Below are 20112 nucleotides of genomic sequence, written 5' to 3'. Positions count from 1 at the left end.
TCTCTCAGAGCTATCTGAGGTGCTGTCTCCTGGCTATTGGCCTCATTTTGCCCCAAATAAAACTTAACTCACAACTCTCACACTGTGCTTTTTTTCTTTTTTTCCAGCCGACATGGTCTAGCAGACAGAAAACCTTGAGGAAAAAATTAACCAAGTGCTCATGAGACAGCAAGGAACTCACGGGCCTCAGGCCTTCTTCACTGTGGCTGTCAATCAGAGGTTGTCTTTCAAACAGCTTGAATAAGTGGGCTGCAGACAGCTTGGCTTTAGCATAGTCTGGAGCAAAGGAACTAGCATGTCCTAGAGCCACGGCGCCCAACACAATCGCTGAGAACACCCTAGATGGAAGCAGAGGAATTTTGAAAATTAGTTTATATAAAAGAGCTGACTCATTGGCAAAGACCCTGATGCTGGCAAAGACAGAGGGCAGGAGGAGAAGGGGATGACAGAGGATGAGATGGTTGGATGGCATCACCGACTCAATGGACATGAACTTGAGCAAACTCTGGGAGATACTGAAGGACAGGGAAGCCTGGCGTATGGCAGTCCATAGGGTCACAAAGAGTTGGACACAACTAAGCATGCTCTGACTTCCTTCAGGACTTCTCATTTCCTGGATTTCATGGAACTTTGTAAAGTCCTTTTCTCTCCAGAAGTTCCTGATCAGAGAATCCGAGTTGTGATAATTCTACTGATAATTCTCAGGTAATTCTACTGATTAGCTGCATACCCTGTTTAGAGTTGAGGGAACTGGAGCTCTGGGTGCTGAAGGGACTTGATCAGGACCAGATCAGGAGCGAGACTTCCTCCTGACTCTACAGCCCTGACCTCCAGACAGTGGCTTCCACACCCCCACTCCCCACCTCTCCACTGGCAAACAATAATCATCGGCACTATGCTTAAAGAATTCTTATTAGGCAAAATAAGCCTCTACTACAAACAGCTTTTCTCTTATAAGTAAAACATCTATTGCTACAACCCTCAAAAAGCAATCGTCTTAACCAAAGGTCTATTCTCCAGTTAAAAGAATGGATATGGATGATAACATCTAGGAAGAACTAAAGATTCTGAGATCTGCGTGTGCATGCTCAGTCGCCCAGTCATGTCCGACTCTTTGTGACCCCATAGCCCACCAGACTCCTCTGTCCATGGGATTCTCAAGGCAAGAATACTGGAGTGGATTGCTGTGCCTTCCTCCAGGGGATCTTCCTGACCCAGGGATCGAAACTGCATCCCTTAATGTCTCCTGCATTGGCAGGTGGGTTCTTTACAATTAGTGCCATTTACAAAGCTATTTACTTCTGGCATCAGAGCTCCCCAAAGAAAGAGGAGTGTAGGAAGATCTCTAATAATAATGGAGAACTTAAAAAAAATTTCCCCCGAACTTCTAAGGTGTTTTGTTTTTTTTTAAGCTGTTTGTATTGTCTCTTTGAGCTACATTCAAATAAGTGAGACTGAAGTTCCACAAGCTTGAAAAAACCTGAATCAAATTGAATCAAACTCCATGCACTGAATCTTCTCTGCTTTGCTTCTGTACCCTGATACAGATTAGATAATTCTGGACTGGGTATCATGGCACTTGGCTTCTTGTTTTGGTTTGTAAGTTAATTTTTTTCTATTTTTAAATTCTTTTTAAAAAATTGAAGTATAGTTGATTTTACAAGATTGCGTTAATTATTGCTGTGCAGCAAAGTATAAACCTAATTATTAAAGTGTGTTTTAAGTACACGAGGCTGGGGATGGTGGGTAGAGTATTCATGTAAATACCTGAGAAGGCTGATTACCAAAAATCAAATTTCCAAAGAGAGATGAACAGCTCACCCATAGCTAGCTGCCTGGCTTTCCTATAGAGCCTGCAATGCAGCCTTAGTATGAAAGACTTTAAAGGCTATCTTTCAATTACCCAGAATTTAACATTTTAAAGATAAAAATAAGACAGCTTTCAAAAGCAGGCCCAATTTCTTCGATAGTATTTTTCTAGACAGTATGCATACTCCAAGTGGTAATTCCCAACTGGCTGTTTGCATCTGTCTCTCTGAAACCACTTTCCACTCTCCATCTCTACCTGACGCCATCCTCCTTCCTCTGTGCCTTGGAGGCTGACCTACAGGGTCTGCTCCTCTGGCTCCTGATGGCGTTTGGCAAGGACCAGCAAAGCAGGGATGGAGGCTGGAGGAGAGGGGCCAGGGCATGTGTTGTGTTGGCATGTGTTGCGGTGGACAGTTGTGGTGTTCCCCCCAACACCGCATGCTGGGTTCTGAAAATCCCTCCCTCTTCTTGCCCTTTAGGCTTAAGTAACATCTTGGTGGTTCCTAGCTAGGCACTGCTGCTGGGTTATACATCTCACACCTTTAAAAATAGACCCTTAATTTTTTTAACTGGAGGATAATTGCCTTACAATGTTGTGTTAGTTTCTGCTGTACAACAATGTATACATATATCCCCTCCCTCTTGAGCTCCCTCCTCCACCCCACCCCTCCCCTCTAGATCATCACAGAGCACCGAGCTGAGCCCCCTGTGCTATACAGCAGCCTCCCACTAGCTATCTATTTTATACATGGTCATTTATATATGTCAATGCTACTCTCCTAATTAGAGAGACCCCGTACTTTGTTAAGACCATTTGTCCCTGCTAGGATCCTGACTGATGCAAAGATATATATTCCTTTTTCATGGTTATTTTAATTTTGGATGAAAACAGAAGAACAGCTTGTAAACTCTTTTGCTTTGTCTGTCTTGACCCTGTTTTTTTTTTTTTTTAAAGTTGTTTGCTACTGCTTTAAAAATCATCCCATCACACCAGAAATATCCCAAGTGATCTTAAAAGAATAGCTTCCCCTTGGCAAGACTAGACTGCAACCTAATTGAATGTATTTGGCATATTTTGAAAGACCATTGGTTAGCCTTGGAAACTAAGACAATAGGAAGGCTAAGAGGCAAGAGTGGGCAGGGTCATCCCAGGTCTGGTTAGGGAAGAGAGTCTTTCCCAGATTTCAGTCATGCATTCCTATCCCACTGGCAAGGCCATCTTTGGTTGCCCATAAATGGTAAGCTATTTAACCTCTCGCAGTTTTCTAACTATGTTTTATTTCCACATTGAGAATACCGGCTATCCTCCTGTCCTATGTATTACTAGAAGTCTGGTTTATGATCGTGTTCACTAGCTTGGTTGACTTCAGTCCATTCGATAAATGAAACTATCCTTGGAGTACTGACAACATCCAGTTTCTAGAGTAGATTCAACTCTGTGGCTTCATCATAAATTAGTTTTTCAGTCTACTACAAAGTTTTGAATAGACCTACTGAAGCTCTGTTATGGAATAATCTCAATAAATTTAAAAGATTACTTACAGAATAACATCTCTGAAGCGCATGTGTCCATTTACGATGAGATAGGCACCAAATCGAAAACAACCAGCATAGGAAAAATACATAAATGCTTGTGAAATACTAAAACTAATCCCATAGACATGTGCCTTCCGCACAGAATTCCTGAAAAGCAAATTAATATATCTGTAACCATCTCTTCAGCCTCTTTAACACTGGGTTATACAAACAGCACATCTTCTAACTTTAGTCTACCCGTTAAATTCTGCTCCCAGTTATAATCAGAGGAGGTTGATTTAACCTCTGTATATATCAGTTTTCTGATTTGTAAGAGGGGGATGACCAGGATATACAAAACCGCTTTGAGATCTAAATAGACGATATGAATGTCTAGCACAGTGCCTAGCTCACAGAGAATGTTCAAATGATAGTTGCTATTCTTATTACACATGAATATCTAGTAATTGAGACATTCAACACATGGTATAAACATGATTATTGTGTCAAAAATAAAGGATGTCAGAGTTAAGACTAAAGTTTGAGTTGTCTAAATTCGATTGTCTAATATTATTATCTCGTCTTCTGTGACTAGTTATAGTCTTTTATGTTTTGGATTATAGTCTGTTCTTGTTTTGGATTCGGAAAAGTAGGGTCAGTGAGGTCCACGTAGGCACACCAGAACTTCTTCCTGGAACTGGATCCCACCAGCCCAAACACAATTTGTTCTACACCATTTCTAATTAGACCTCATGCTTTCCTCTACTAGTTTCGCTACTTTATTACACTTCATTATTATAAATCCTCCAAAAGAATAGTAATTCATTTACTTTCAGATTAGAAGGAAGGCACTTGGCAAGAGGGAAAATTAAAAGTATTACTTATTTGGCTATACAAAGTATAACTTATGTGCTGTAAGCATAGTATTACAATACTTAATGGTACTGAACAATTTACAGCGCTCCTGACATGTATGTCAAACGTCAAAGGGACAGAAAAATGTCACTATGTGAAGTATGCATAACTAAGAAGGTGGATACACTGAGAAATTCACAACTATCTCTGTCCAAATATGTAAGTGTTCAAAACCACTGTTCTAGTCCACAAAGTTGTGATTCAGCTTGTGTTCGGTTCTGTTAGTGCTAAAATATATCCATTCATGAGAACGGACCCTAGTTGGAAACAAGTGGCAGACAGATGCTGGAGGTTTGTTGAGTTGCTCAAAAATAAACGAGAGAAACAGACTGTGTGTCTTTGTTTTCAGGATAGGATGGATCTGGCCCTCATCCAGAGAACAAGGGAAACACTTTAACCCCAAAGCAAGTCTCATCTTTGGTTTAATCTTACACAATCCAAAGAAAATAAAGGCTTGAGCAACTGCCTAAAAGAATATTTACCCTGAATCACCAGATGGGTTGTTTATGTTGCCTGCACTGGTAAAAAAAAAAAAAAAAGTACTTGTGTAGCCCTCTGTTCCTGTTAGCTCTCAGAGACCCAACTGTACTATTTTTATAAGAGATGTAAAAATCCAATCCTATAGTCCAACTGCATCAAAAAATTACTTGTTTTCAGTGAGATAATTATTGAAAAAAGGTCATCCTTATAATCTTATCATTGTTTGCAGCAGCAATAAAAACTGCAATCAAAAATTCGGCCTAAAAATTGCAATCAATAATACAAGGTTCTTAGTAACAATCATATGCTCATTACCTGTAAGCTCCATACAATTTTTCAACATACATGGATTCAAATTTTCTTTCTTGGGTCAAGGATACAACTGTCCTAATATTTTCTATTGCCTCTGTTGCAATCTGTAACATAGAACAGACCTTGATTAGAAGTGGGGTTTTTACTTCTGAAATAATAAATAATAATACTTCTGAAATAAATAAATAATAAATATACATGTATTTATTATATATAGAATATATTATATATAAATAAGTCTCAGGGCTTGGTCCAAAGAACTCCAAAGCTTGCATTGATGAGTTTTCAGTTCCTTCAGTTTGTAGAGCACGGTCATAATGTGTTATTCATGACAAGCTCTGTGAGAATCCCGGGGCATCTTCAAAGCACCACTGGTTGTGCTCTTATGTATGGTGGGCAAGCCTTCCTATGCCCTATGCTGAGACACAGATCAGCTTAGGGCAAGAACAGTGGTCTGGACATGAAACCTAATTCTCTTCCCAGCCTTGCCACCAGGCAGTTACTTGACTGGCTTTAGTCCAACCCCTCTGTGACTTTGCTTTCTTTATAGGGTAAGGATCTTAGAAGAGATAATCATGCTAAGTCATTTCAGTCGTGTCCGACTCTCTGCGACCCCATGGACTGTAGCCTGCCAGGCTCCTCTAACCATGGGATTCTCCAGGCAAAAATACTGGAGTGGGTTGCCATTTCCTCCTCTAGGGGATCTCCCGAACTCAGGGACTGAGTCTTCTGTGTTGGCAGGCGGGGTTCTTTACCACTGAGCCACCTGAGAAACCCCAAGTGATTTCTAAGGGCCTACTGAAGGTGCAATCATTTCTTCCCTAAGGTACACTGCTTCGGAAAGAAAATGCTTATCCTCGTTTGAGAACATTCCAGTTGCAAACACCATGACCTGGCCTTAATGATGAAACCAGGACAGACATCTGACCGATTTAGGCCACTTGGATTTAGTTTCTGCACTTGAAGGCAACTCTGTGACTTGGGAGGCCCTGCAGATACAGAGGTTAAGGTCACCAGGGCATGCGTAGGAAGCTGGCCAAATATTCAGCAACTGAGGAACAGAACAAATGTGTAGACAGACTCAGAGATGAGAGAGCTAGTGGCTCTAAGAGAGGAGCCGCTGGGGACCCTGCAGTTACCATCAGCTGTCTGTGTTCCCCACACTCCTGCATGTCCTTATAGCAAACCCTTTGACCCAAACCTGCCAGAGCGGTTTTCTGATTGTGACAGCTAAACCACCCCTGACTAAAGTTAATTGTCGGTGACTCTGCTATTTAGCTTAAATCAGAGTTCTGCAGTTGATTCATCTAAACCATTGGCACAAGGAACATGAGATAAAAATGAAATGAATGAAATGAAATGAAATCTTAGGTTGGAGACTTTTATCTCAGTTCTCAGCTTCTGGAACCTGATGAAAGAAATACTTCAAGCTGAAGAGCCTTTTATCTTTATTATAAATGAAACATCTAGCAGTAATCACAGCTGGAATAGAGAACGTGCTCAGTCATGTCTGACTCTGTGCAACCCCATGGACTGTAGCCCGCCTGGCTCCTCTGTCCATGGGATTTCCCAGACAACAATACTGGAGTGGGTTGCCATTTCCTCCTCCAGGGAATCTTTCCAATCCAGGGATCAAACCCATATCTCCTGCATCTCCCAAATTTCAGGTGGATTCTTTACTGCTGAACCACCTTGGAAGCCCCAGAATAGAGAATGCAGATTGGCTTTTATTCTGTGCCAGATATTACCTCACGTGACAACCCTGTGAGGTCCGTGTTCTTATTCCTGTTTGCACAGGTGAGGAGCCAAGGCACAGAGCAGAGAAGTGACTTGCCTAAGGCTCCAGAGTTCATGAGTAGGTGGGATAGGATTCCCTACCAGGCTATTTGATGCCAAGTCCCTGCTCTTAACCCATTATGCTCTTCTACTTTCCCTGCTTTGTAATTTACACAAGGAGAAACTAGTTGTTAGGATTTTCACTCAACTTCTCATTTTCTGGTCCCTGGATTAAGTGGTTCGAGGATTCATGCTGGTTCAGTAGGCCTTATCTCAGTCGGCAGGCAGGGCCTGAGTCAAGAGGGTGACTAAACAGCCTCCTTCCCCTCTTCCCAGTCCAGCAACCAGCACCCTCATTGCTAAGCCTTTTTTGGAAAATGAAAATGGGAAATTATCCCAAGTCCCCATGTTCCTGAACCATGACTAATCTGCACACAGGTCAATGAAAACTTTAAAAAAAAAAAACAAACCAGTGATGTGGCAGAAGAGCAGAAGGCAGGGGTGGGGGGGGGGGCGGGCAGAAATTCCAAGACCTTTCTAACCCTCATTTTGGGTTAATCAGGAGTTGACAGAGTAAACCAAATTTAAATATGATTGAATTGCTGATAATTAACATTTACAATTTCTAACCTCTCATTAAAACAACAACAACAACAAAAAAACCCTTATTAGGTTAAAGTAGCTACTAAAAATATTTCAGACTGGTCAATGTGAGTTGTTCATCCTCTTATCCCTGAAACAACAGAGTAGTAGCTGAAAGGAACCTGGGACATTATCTGGTACAATTTCTCACATTATATAAGTGAAAACTGAAGGCCAGAGAAGTGGGGGATCTTCTCCAGTATGATATAATGAGCGGTTACAAGGCCAGGACGGATGATCAAGGGTGGCGTTTTGTTCACCGAGCTGTTCCATTCTAACAGCCCTGCTCCTGCCAGAAAACTCTGGCAACTCTCAATGTCATTAGCCATTTTTAACAGAAGTAAGGCTCTATTAACTAGATTCAAGATGTTTTCTTCCATGTAACTGGTCTAAGAAAAAATGATCTTCATTCTACCTACTGACAATTTCCCTTCTGAAATGTGAAAAGCAGTAGGGTTCAGGAGAAAGGAGACAAACACTATGGGATGGTGTTTAGTGGTGACAAACGAAACAAGGAAATGACGCCATAAAGGAGGCACGGCCAGCAGCCAAGGGGGTCTTCCAGGACTCTGGATACCTGAGAGCTGCAGGCTGGGAATCATGCTGACTGCCCTTCTTCCCCATGAGCGAGACATGCTATCTGCCCCACCTCGAGTAACCATAACTGTATTAAGGCCTAGGCAGTATTGTCTGTGAAAAGGTTTTGCAAATGCTGTGCTATAGAAACTACATCACAGTCTTCACTATTTCTTCACCTCTTAATGTTTCAATGTAGCATACTGTTTACATAAGGGTAAAAAAATTCCTGGTTGTTGTCTACACTTACATTTAAATACATGTATGTGTAAATAAAATGTAGGTTTAGACACATTTAAACCCATATGAAGAGGCTATATAGTAAAAAACTTTGAAGTAGACCAGGACTTGAATCCCAGCCATGCCTTTAACTTGTTTCATTCTTGAGTTCCGCATTTGTAAAATTGGCAAAACATTAGTACTTGACTCATAGGATTCTTGTGAGGATGAGTTGGGTCATAGAAATACTTAGAACAATAACTGGTTCAAAGTAAGGTCCAAGTTTAAGCGTGTGCCCAATTGCCATTACAAAGCTGAGCATTACTGCCCTCTGGTGGCTGCCTAGCTTAACTACAGAAATCACAACCAAGAACAGGACTGTCTACTTAGAACAATACACTTATATTTCTCTTCTTTAAGGACTCTTCATCTGTAAAACAGGGGTAACCTTTGTCCTAACAATGGCATCAGTGTACAAAGTAAAATGTAAAATGAACTCTGAAAACTCAGAAATTTTCTGAATATAGCACTTTCTATATGCTAAAAGTTTTACATTAATTATCCCATTTTCAAGTTCTAGGCATTGACACAGTAAGATATTTCATACTCAGTGTTGACCACTATTAGTTGTGGAGAGCACTAACATTATCAAAACATGCATGTCGTAACAAATCAATCAAATAAAACCCATGTCTTAACAACCATACTTATATCAGCTGAAGCCTTATTTGACCCACCTTTCCAGCAGTTTCCAGTTCCTTTTTATCTCTTTTGGCATTTCCAGCCAGCAATTTCATTTCAACAATTCCTGATACAGCAATAATTGGAACAACCGATAACAGCAAAAGGGTTAATTGCCAACCGTAGATGAATGCTATGATAATACCAGTTCCAAGGTTAGCTGTATTCTGTGCAATCAGAGCCAACCTGGTCCCAGTGGCCTGGATGAGCAAAAGAAGAGAGGGAGCTGTATTTTAAGTTTCAGACCTGTGAGCCATGAGACAGGGATTTATGCCTGTGCTAACATTTGCTCTCTTTCATTACAATAAACCCAAGATTGTTGTTATTGTTTAGTCGCTCAGTCGTGTCCAACTCTTGTGACCCCATGGACTGCAGCATGCCAGGCTTCCCTGTCGTTTACTATCTCCCAGAATTTGCACATACTCATGTCTATCGAGTCTATGCTGCCACGCAACCATCTAGTCCTCTATCACCCCCTTCTCCTCCTGTCCTTAATCTTATCCAGCATCTAATGAGTTGGCTCTTCACATCAGGTTCCCAAAGTAGTCTCATGCATCACTTGGGAGGCTCTGCAGGTTATTCTCCGTCTGTGCCTTTCAACTCTCACTCCTTTCCTGACCACATGGATTCAGCATCACAGAACCAAGTCATCACTGCTCTGCTTTGGGGAGAGGCTATGGGGCACATACACTTTTTCCTGAAGGCAATGTTTAAAGAGGAAATAAACCTTGTACACTCTGGTCATTTTAAAGCCTGTTTGCTTCACATGTATAAGAGTGAGGTTCATGAGCTCCAAGAGACCATCAGTTGCAAAGGGTACAGATCCTAAGAGACCATCTCCTGGAAAGCCTTCATAAAGATGAAGTACTGTTTCCACCAATCAGAAAATGAGGGATGTCATAGGGACATCATAGGTGACACCTTGCATTGTGCAGAAGCAATGAGTTTTGTGTAACAGGCCTCAGCTCCAAGGCTGGGGGCGAAAGCCAGGGAGAGGGCAGCACCCTCTTGAGCCAGTTATTGGTTCAGGGTTGGGTATGTAACCCAAATTAATCTAAATTAGATTTAAAGGAAGGGTGTTGGTTTGGTGGTTGAGGTCCAGGTATGCCTTCTCTTTCACTGGATGAAAAACAAGGAAGCTTATAGCTCCAGTTGCTCCCAGAAGCTACCTTGTGGCCACAAGGGAAGGAGCCTCAGGATGAAGCCAATTCTGAGGACTGAAAGCTGCTCAGAGTCAGCAGACAGAGTCCTGGGTCCTTGTGGACACTTGCGAGCCAATGGATCCATCAGCCTTGAAGTCTAACCTTCCTCTTTGTTGTTCAGGCAAGTTTGAGTTTTCTGTTATTTGCAGCTGAGGCAGCTTAACAGTGGCAGCTATGCCATATGTTTATCCCAAACCAAGTTAAAGAAAACCAGTAGTAGAATGAGGTCTACATACCCCTTGGACTTGGGAGGCATCCATCGCAAGTCTTGTAGAAAGTGCACCGGTACTGTTTTTATGATCATCAAACCAGCTCATGTCCTAAGGCACACAATACACCTTTAAATGTATTCCAGATTTATTTAGTTCCAGATTAAAACGAGCAGAGAAAAATCGGATGAAACAGCTCAAACTCTCAATGCTGAGGAAGTACCCACTCTGAACTTGGGTGTTGGAGTTTAGGGGAGACCTCCCATGTGATGGGGAGCCTGGGTCCCTGCCCTGAGCACACACTGGGAGCCCACAGGACCCCTCCCAGCTGTGCCCGGAAAGCACAGCAGTGGGGGCGGGGCTTATCCAGATTGCAACCGAGCTCGCTACCAGCTTCACCTGAGACCGTGGTGCCTGCGGGTCCATCCACCCACTCCTCACAGCCTGTGCTCCCAACACCCGCTCCCTGACCGGGCCACTCCTCTCACAAAGGGTGGTGGAGCTGGGCTGGACATGGCTCTTTCTTGTAAATTCTAGGCATGAGATCATCAGCCCTGGTTTCTTACCATGCTTAGTTTTGTTTATTTGAAGCAAGGATTAAAGAGTCTGTCTTAGGGCCTCCCTGGTGGCTCAGTGGTAAAGAGTCTACCTTCCAATGCAGGAGACGAGTTTGATCCCTGGTCCAAGAAGATCCCACATGCCATGGGTCAACACGAAGCCTGCACACCTCAACTATCGAGCCTGTGCTCTGGAGTCTGGGAGTCACAACTGCAGAAGCCCGTGTGTGCCCCAGAGTCTGCGCACCGCAACATGAGAAGCCCATGCACCACAAGCAGAGAGCAGGCCCCTCTTGCAGCAACTAGAGAAAAGCCTGCACAGCAATGAAGACTCGGTGCCACCAAAAATAAATAAATAAATACATTTTAAAAATTTAAAGTCTTAGATGTGATTTTCATTATATGCCCCTCATCCACAGAATCTTTTAGTTTCATATAAAATAGTTTTCCCTACATAGAAACAGTTTAAAAGACACTGAAAAAAGTCTTGCACAAAATATGATACGAGCCCTGTGCCCTCCTGTGAACCGGAGTGTCATCAATTCCTGTCGACTACATGGATAGTATTCTGGCCCTCTCTTAAGCCTTCTCTATAAAATAGAGAATTCATGCTTGCACATCTTCCCACAAAGTCCTGCACTAAGCTGTCACCCTCCCGACAGGGCCGACAATGCATGTGATAGTCCCAAAGACCAGCACACCATCTGGTACATAGCGAGCGACGCTTGAGTGAACCAACAGGTGAATTAACATGGAAGAAGAGCTCAAACAAAACTCAATGGTCAACATTTGGTGACGCCCATAGTAAGTCATGTCAACTGTTGGGCAGAACCCTGCCAACCACTGTTGCCTTTGTAGAAAGGCATCCTGGAGTCTCAAGTGACTCCTCAGGGCCTGCACAGAATCCAGAAAACAGAGACAGATCCTTGAAGTGAGAGTATACACGTGGATAGAGGGAGTTGCAAAATAAGCCCCCAAAGTCAGGACATACTAGCCCCTATTTATTACATTAGCTAAGCCTATTCCCATGAAAACCCTAAGAGGTCTTTGGATACTGAAGGACTAGAGCAGCTAGCGGGGATCTGACCAGTTCCTGCACGAACACCCGGGGCACAGGGCACAGAGGGCAGCACAGCGAGGCTCGAAAGGAAAGGAAGAAGCTGCTCCGGTGCACACACCTACCTGTCTCAGCATCGCTTTAAAAGCCATCAACCGAAGCCTCGTGGTGAGAATCTCACCAGCCTTCCCAAACGTGAAGCCCTGGTTAAGAAGAAAGCCTCTTGTCTCTCTTAATCATCACAAGCATTCTAACACAAGTATATGTATTCACATGGAATTCTATATTTACATATGACTCAACTATTCAAATAACAAAGTCTATGATCAGATACTAATTCAAAGTCCCAACTTCAAATTCATGTGCTGCTAGAGGTATGCTATTACAGCTGGAATAGATTAATAGCAAGGACCTACTACACAGCAAAGAGAACTATATTCAGTATCCTATGATAAACCATAATGAGAAAGAATATTTTAAAATGTTTTTATATGTATACCAGAAACATTTTGCTGTACAGCAGAAATTAACATTGTAAATCAACTCCACTTCCATAAAAAAACGAAAATAAAAAATTCATATACTGGTAAATCATTGGTATGCAATAGAATCCTAAGACCAAAATCCTTAAATGTGTCTTAGAAATTGGCTTCTGACCCATTTTAAAGAGACTTCCTTTTCAAAATTCTCAGGGACAATATCTCAGTGAGAATCCGTTCAGTTCAGTTCAGTCGCTCAGTCATATCCGACTCTTTGCGACCCCATGAATCGCAGCACGCCAGGCCTCCCTGTCCATCACCAACTCCCGGAGTTCACTCAAACTCACGTCCATCGAGTCGGTGATGCCATCCAGCCATCTCATCCTCTGTCGTCCCCTTCTCCTCCTGCCCCCAATCCCTCCCAGCATCAAAGTCTTTTCCATCAGAGTCTTTTCCTCAACTCTTCGCATGAGGTGGCCAAAGTATTGGAGTTTCAGCTTTAGTCCTTCCAAAGAAATCCCAGGGCTGATCTCCTTCAGAATGGACTGGTTGGATCTCCTTGCAGTCCAAGGAACTCTCAAGAGTCTTCTCCAACACCACCCTTCAAAAGCATCAATTCTTCGGTGCTCAGCTTTCTTCACAGTCCAACTCTCACATCCATACATGACCACAGGAAAAACCATAGCCTTGACTAGATGGACCTTTGTTGGCAAAGTAATGTCTCTGCTTTTTAATATGCTGTCTAGGTTGGTCATACCTTTCCTTACAAGGAGTAAGTGTCTTTTAATTTCATGGCTGCAATCACCATCTGCAGTGATTTTGGAGACCAAAAAAATAAAGTCTGATACTGTTTCCACTGTTTCCCCATCTATTTCCCATGAAGTGATGGGACCAGATGCCATGATCTTATTTTTCTGAATGCTGAGATTTAAGCCAACTTTTTCACTCTCCTCTTTCACTTTCATCAGAGGCTTTTTAGTTCCTCTTCACTTTCTGCCATAAGGGTAGGGTGGTGTCATCTGCATAATAATACCATCTTAATTACAACCTTTAGAGTGTTCCTAATGCTTGAAGCAAAACGGTCTTCAATGCAAGTAACAAAATTCTATGTTGGGATGCATTTTGGCTCCTGTAGTACAGAGCATATTGAAAAGCAGAGACATTACTTTGCCAACAAAGGTCCGTCTAGTCAAAGCTATGGTTTTTCCAGTAGTCATGTATGGATGTGAGAGTTGGACTATAAAGAAGGCTGAGTGCCAAAGAATTGATGCTTTCGACTTATGTTGCTGGAGAAGGCTCTTGAGAGTCCCGTGGACTGCAAGGAGATCCAACCAGTCAATCCTAAAGGAAATCATCCTTAATATTCATTGGAAGGACTGATGCTGAAGCTGAAGCTCCAATACTTTGGCCACCTGATGCAAAGAGCTGACTCATTGGAAAAGACTCTGATATTAGGAAAGATTGAGGGCAGGAGGAGAAGGGGGTGACAGAGGATGAGATGGTTGGATGGCATCACCGACTCAATGGACATGGGTTTGAGTAAACTCTGGGAGACAGTGAAGGACAGGGAGGCCTGACATGCTGCAGTCCATGGGGTTGCAAAGAGTCAGACATGAGAGCAGACACGAATGAGTGGCTGAAAAACAACAAAAATTGGTCCCCAAGCTTTTTGGCATCAGAGACCAGTTTCATGGAAGACAATTTTTTGACAGATGGGGTGGGGAGATGGTTTGGGGATGATTCAAGAGCATGACATTTATTGTGCACTTTATTCCTATTAGTATTACATCAGCTTCACCTCAGATCATCAAGCATTAGATCTTGGAGGCTGGGGATCCCAGGTGTAGACAGATGTCTCTAGTCCTGGCTCCAAGTGAGTTTGCTGCTTCCCCGTCACAGCTCTGCCTGCTCTCAGATCAGCCAATGGTCAGTCTACTTGTCTTCTCCCAGCATCCTTGCCAGACACGTCCCTCTTTCTAATTATAGAGAGCAGCCCAGATGTCCACAGTTGGGCTTGCTTCTGGGGCCCTGGGATGGGTCTCCAGCCACGTTGAGTGTTGGTGCAGGCATGTGGGGTGCTCTTTGGGAGCACATATCACTAAGCCGAGAGGATGGGTGGTCAGTGCCTCTGGAGTCCAGGCCTAGAGTTCAATTTCCTAGAGTACCTTTGCTGGCAGATTGCTCAAGGGCTGGCCATCTGTCCACTGTTGGTGCAGCACGTGTTTGTAACTAGCTCCACTTCCTAACACACCGGGGCTTGTGGCTACATTGGACACTGAGTTGCCATCAGCAAGGCAATCGCTCCTCAACAAAAAGCTTGGCTTACTTTTACCACCGGCTCAACAATAGCAAAAGAGAAACACACTAGGCGTGACTAAGAAATATTTTGTGGACTTAATGGATTGTACTAGAAAGGCACTGAGTTAAAGAGACAAAAAGCCACCGGTAAAAGTCTAGGTAGACAAGTACAATCAGAGTTTACTAGTTCATTTTCGCCAGGTCTAAAATATCTAAATGCAATATAATGTGCATTCTTTCAAACAGTTCATCAATTAAGGAAGAAAAGATCAGAGAAGTTACTTGATATTATGTAAAAAGTAAGGTGGTTTAGACAGTAAAGAATCTGCCTGCAATGCGGGAGACCCAGATTCAATCCTAGGGTCGGGAAGATCCCCCGGAGTAGGGAATGACTATTCACTCCAGTATTCTTTCCTGGATGATCTCATGGACGTAGGAACTTGGTGGGCCACAGTCCATGGGGTTGCAAAGAGTCGGACACAACTGAGCAACTAACACTTTCGGTTTCAAAAAGAGAGTGCTGTTGTACTGATTTTTTTCAGTTTATGTCTTGTTGCATTTAAATGGGACTTATGTTGTCCTGTGAATTAAAGTCTCTTTTCTCCTTGGCAATGAATGTCTGCAGAGGGCCAACCTGTAACATGATGTAACTTAGCACCCAGGGAAGTCACAATGTCTACTACTTAGGACTCTGCCCTCTCAAAGAGCCTTGTGCCAACTGAGTCTAATTCATTTCAGTCTAAGATTTGGAAACTCCAAATCAAAGCTAAGGGTTTTTAAATTTTTTTTAACTTTTAAATTGGAGTATAATTGCTTTACAATGTTGTGTTAGTTTCTGCTGTACAACAGCATTAATCAGCTATAAGTATACATATAAGGATACACATATCCCCTCCCTCTTGAGCCTCCTTCCTACTCAACCCCTCTCCCACCCCTCTGGGTCATCACAGAGCACCGAGCTGAGCTTCCCGTGCTATACAGCAGCAAACATAAAGTTTGGATAACCTGTTTCTTTTATTGGACTTTGATTAATCAATAATGAATCTATATTAACATATAATTAATGAAAATCTAATAGATAATTAATCTATATTCTGTACTTGAATATAGACTGGATAAAGAAGATCAAATTACAGGTACCTACCTGAAGGAAGAATGTAAAAAAGGAAATAATTCCCAGGCCTAAGAAAAGCAATGAGAACATGTTGCATTTCTGCTGCTTCACTTCATTGTCTCCTGGTCCAAAAATCTACAAGAGAACATTTAAAATACCCACTTGGATTACATGAACCTTGTATATTCCTCCCAGAAACAATGGCTTGAGCATCCCATTTTAAAAAGTAGATTTTGAATATGTGTTTTTTTTTTAACTGTGGTAAAATATATGTAACATCAAGTTAGGTAGATTTTAAGTGTACTACGCAGTGGTGTTAAGGATATTCAGAGTGTTGTGCCACCTTCGCCACCATCCATTTCCAGAAGTCTTCATCATCCATAATGAAATCCTGACCCATTCAACAGGGACTTCCACGACCCTGCCCCTAGTCATCAAGTCCCACCATTCTACTTCCTGTCTCCATGAATTTGAGGAACACAATAAGTGCCCTATATATGAATGAGCTCAGTTCCAAGAGCAGGTTCATAAGTCCAATTTTTTTTTTTTTTGTAAATCCAACAAAGTTAGCCTAGATACCCCAACAAATACGATCAGCTGCATAGAAACAAGTTTCTAATACTTATCGCAAATGCATACATAAAAAATGAACACAAAAAATAAAGGAAATATTTTTAATCTTATAGTACAGAACCCTGTAAAGCACAGTAGGGCAGCAGCTGGCATACAAGGCCTGGCATGTGAGTTTGCACCTTTGCAATTCACAGCCTGAAGGTTCGTATGTAGAGGACTCACTGGCGTGGTTACTGCCATGGCTGGAGCACTGCACGTGGACTGTGTGTGGCTGCACACCGACATGTTTACTCCTCCTCTTCTGCACCTGCTGCTCCCGCTGCCTGAACTCCTTCCGCCCTCACCTGCCTCCCCCCACCCCACAGGGCCTCGGCCCAAAGAGGTCTGTCCTGACCGAACTGCACGAAACCGCACCCCCACTGCAGGCCCCTCCACTGCCTGACTGTGCTTTTAAAATGCCTGCGATCCTGTGACATGTAATATACTTGTTTTGTGTGTGTGTGTGTTATGCGTCTGTCCCAATAGAAAGTAAACTGTTTGGGGGCAGGACTTGGTTTATTTTGTTTTCTACTCAATCTCCAAAAGCTCCATTTGACACCAAGGAGAGGCCCCCCCCCCGCCCCCCCGCCATATAAATACAGCCCACACTGTTTTTGAATTGCAAGAGAGTCAGGGATTGCCTTATTCTGTACTGTAAAAACAGTTGGTGGGTTCTCCGTAATTCATTTATTTTTTAATTTGTGGTCTTAATTGTAGACCAAAGTTCCAATTCAGAAGCATAATAAATTCTTTATATGATGGGGAATAATTCAACTCTAACAAAAATTCTATCCAATAACATTAGAGATTAACTAAGGACATAAAATATAAATGTTGGATTTTATGGAGCCTTAGATATTTCTGATCACTTCTGATAAACATCCCTCAGGGAATTTAACAATTGGATTGTAGGAGTTTTCCTCCTGTGTCTCAGCCTCTCCAAGCCTTGTAAGGATTACTGAACAATGATGTAGTAGATAGTACTTTTCAATACTTACTTTGAGGTAGACACTCTTAAATGCTTTCTGTATATTAATCGTTACTTATCTCTCTTTTAAAAAATTTTTATTGGAGTATAGTTTTTATCATCTCTTAATCATCAGCCATTCGAGGAGGTAGGTTCATTTTACAGATGAACAACTGAGGTGCAGCAAGGTGGAGCATTTGCACAGCAACTGGGGGCTTCCCAGGTGGCGCTAATGGCAAAGAACCCACTTAAGATGCAGGAGACGTAAGAGACCTAAGTTCTATCCTTGGGTCAGGAAGGTGCCCTGGAGGAGGGCATGGCAACCTACTCCAGTATTCTTTCCTGGAGAATCCCATGGACAGAGAGGCCTGCTGGGCTCCAAGTGTTGCAAAGAGTCAGACATGACTGAAGCGACTTAGCACAGCAATTAAATGGTGAGGCCAGTCTGAGCCCAGAGCCTGGCCTCTTAAACCCTTGAGACGTGAACTCTTCCCCTATCCCCACCACCCAACCACCCTGTGAGGTGAGCATCTCCTCTCCACAAACAGGGTGGGGATCACAGCATGACACCAGTTCACCCGAACGAAGAGAGTGAACAGAATGCCTCCTTCAGGGATCTTTTGAGGGGGTTAGTCGCTAAGTCGTGTCCGACTCTTGCAACCCCATGAACTGTAGCCTGCCAGTCTCCTCTGTCCATGGGATTCTCCAGGCAAGATTATTGGAGTGGGTTGCCATTTCCTTCTTCAGGGATCTTACAGTTTCCAATTTCCCTGAAAGCATAACTGGCCAACGTTTTATTTTGCCTCATGGCTTTCCTCAACAGAGAATTAAAGCCTTTGGCTTAGGTTCATTGGAGGCTGCCTTACTGCAGAGTGGACCGGGTTGGCATGAGAACTGATTTCGTGGTTGAGTGATTTCACTCAGGCCATCCAGTGGTGTTTCCACACTCACCGCTATCATTTCTGAGAAGATGACCGAGAAGGCCGGCTGGAGCGCCCCATTGGCAACGGCGCACAGGGTTCCCACCACTAAGTAGGGCCACTCTGTCTTGTTCAGTTTCAGGATCTTCAGAAAAGACACCGGTAGCACAGATTCGTCCTAGAACACACACACATCAAGACGGACAGGCAGCAACATCACAGGCACCAGAGTGTGGACCCGGAGAGGGCCTGGCCTGCCCTCCAGGAACTTACAAGTTGGGCAAAGGGAATGACTAGGCCACAGCAGACCACGGGAGGGTCAGACAGGATGTGACAAGATGTCAACTTGTCCCTGGCAATCCTAAAGGAAATCAACCCTGAATATTCACTGGAAGGACTGAAGCTGAAGCTCCAATACTTTGACCACCTCATGAGAAAAGTCTACTCATTCGAAAAGACCCCAATGCTGGGAAAGATTGGAGGCAGGAGGAGAAGGGGACAACAGAGGATGAGATGGTTGGATGGCATCGCTGACTTAATAGACATGTGTTTGAGCAAAGTCCAGAAGATAGTGAGGGACAGGGGAGCCTAGCGTGCTGGAGTCCACGGGGTCACAAAGAGCTGGACATGACCGAGTGACTGAACGACAGCAAATGGACTGCACAGCCTGAGCTGGGGGAGTCCATCACCCGAGAAGCAGTCCTCACGGTGTGACCAGCCTCTCCCTATCCCAGCCTCAGCAATGAGCGGAAGCAGGATCTGGGCACCAGATGCCCTAAAATTCAAGTCATGATGTTGGGGTCACACAAGGTAAGACCCACAAATAGATGGGTTAAGCGTCCTCACCAGCACAAGGCACCGTGATTCATCTGAGGACCTGGGCCTGGTCTCCTCAGCCCAGAACCCTGTCATGTCCTAACTCACCAAACTAAAGTACCCATGCCCTTTTCTTTCACCACTACTAACGGTAGGGCAGACTGACTTTACTCTGCATTCCCTACAGACTTCTGCTTTATAGCTTGTTTTGTGACTTCCCCCCCATTTGTTTACACATCTCTGTGACTGTTTTGTTTTAAGATGTCTTGGCTTATGTGACCCCAACATTATGACTTGGTTTTCGCTATGGCTCAGATGGAAAAGACTCTGCCTGCAATGCAGGAGACCCAGGTTTGATCCCTGGATTAGGAAGATCCCCTGCAGAAGGAAATGGCACCCCACTCCAGTATTCTTGCTGGGAAATCCCATGGACAGAGGAGCCTGGTGGGTTATAGTCCGTGGGGGTCGCAAAGAGTTGGATACAACTGAGAGACTAACTGAATGACCAACACTTTATCTCCTTAGAAACAGCCCAATGCCTGGCACATACCAGCTTCTTTGGTCAAACATGAGGGATTTAAGTCACATAAAGGAGAATATTCTAGCGAATTCCCTGGCAGTCCAGTGGTTAAGACTCTGTCAGCACTTTCACTGCCAAGGGCCCCGTGTTCAATTCCTAGTCAGGGAACTAAGATTGCACAGGCTGTGTGGGCTGACCAAAAATAAAAATAAAAAGAATATTCTGAATATAGAGGTGGTTTCACAGTAACTTGATACCATAAGTGCCTATGGAAACCCATGGCCTTACAGTTGTTTAAATAGGTCACGTTTGTGTCTCTATAAAATAGAGAACACCTGTGGCGGATTCATTTTGATATTTGGCAAAACTAATACAA

At 43.3% G+C, this 20112-nt stretch overlaps 1 protein-coding gene across 6 annotated transcripts in view; it reads right to left on the bottom strand.

The window, feature by feature from the left end:
* LOC102391160 (phosphatidylcholine translocator ABCB4) overlaps positions 1 to 20112 on the bottom strand; it is a 72002-nt gene that overhangs the window by 9411 nt on the left and 42479 nt on the right. For 5 of the 6 annotated variants that reach the window (XM_044946557.2, XM_025290989.3, XM_045166377.1 and 2 more), the window contains 8 exons: positions 18432 to 18578; positions 15932 to 16036; positions 12136 to 12213; positions 10424 to 10507; positions 8982 to 9185; positions 5035 to 5135; positions 3352 to 3492; positions 182 to 338 (listed from right to left, as the gene is read on the bottom strand). In XM_044946557.2, the coding sequence (XP_044802492.2) occupies positions 182 to 338; positions 3352 to 3492; positions 5035 to 5135; positions 8982 to 9185; positions 10424 to 10507; positions 12136 to 12213; positions 15932 to 16036; positions 18432 to 18578 (1017 nt within the window). The remainder of the gene's footprint in view (positions 1 to 181; positions 339 to 3351; positions 3493 to 5034; positions 5136 to 8981; positions 9186 to 10423; positions 10508 to 12135; positions 12214 to 15931; positions 16037 to 18431; positions 18579 to 20112) is intronic. The other variant, XM_025290991.3, reaches the window with a different exon arrangement.

This window comes from Bubalus bubalis, chromosome 8 (genome assembly GCF_019923935.1).
Source record: "Bubalus bubalis isolate 160015118507 breed Murrah chromosome 8, NDDB_SH_1, whole genome shotgun sequence".
Lineage (NCBI taxonomy): Eukaryota > Metazoa > Chordata > Mammalia > Artiodactyla > Bovidae > Bubalus > Bubalus bubalis.
This window is presented reverse-complemented; position numbering and strand designations above follow the sequence as displayed.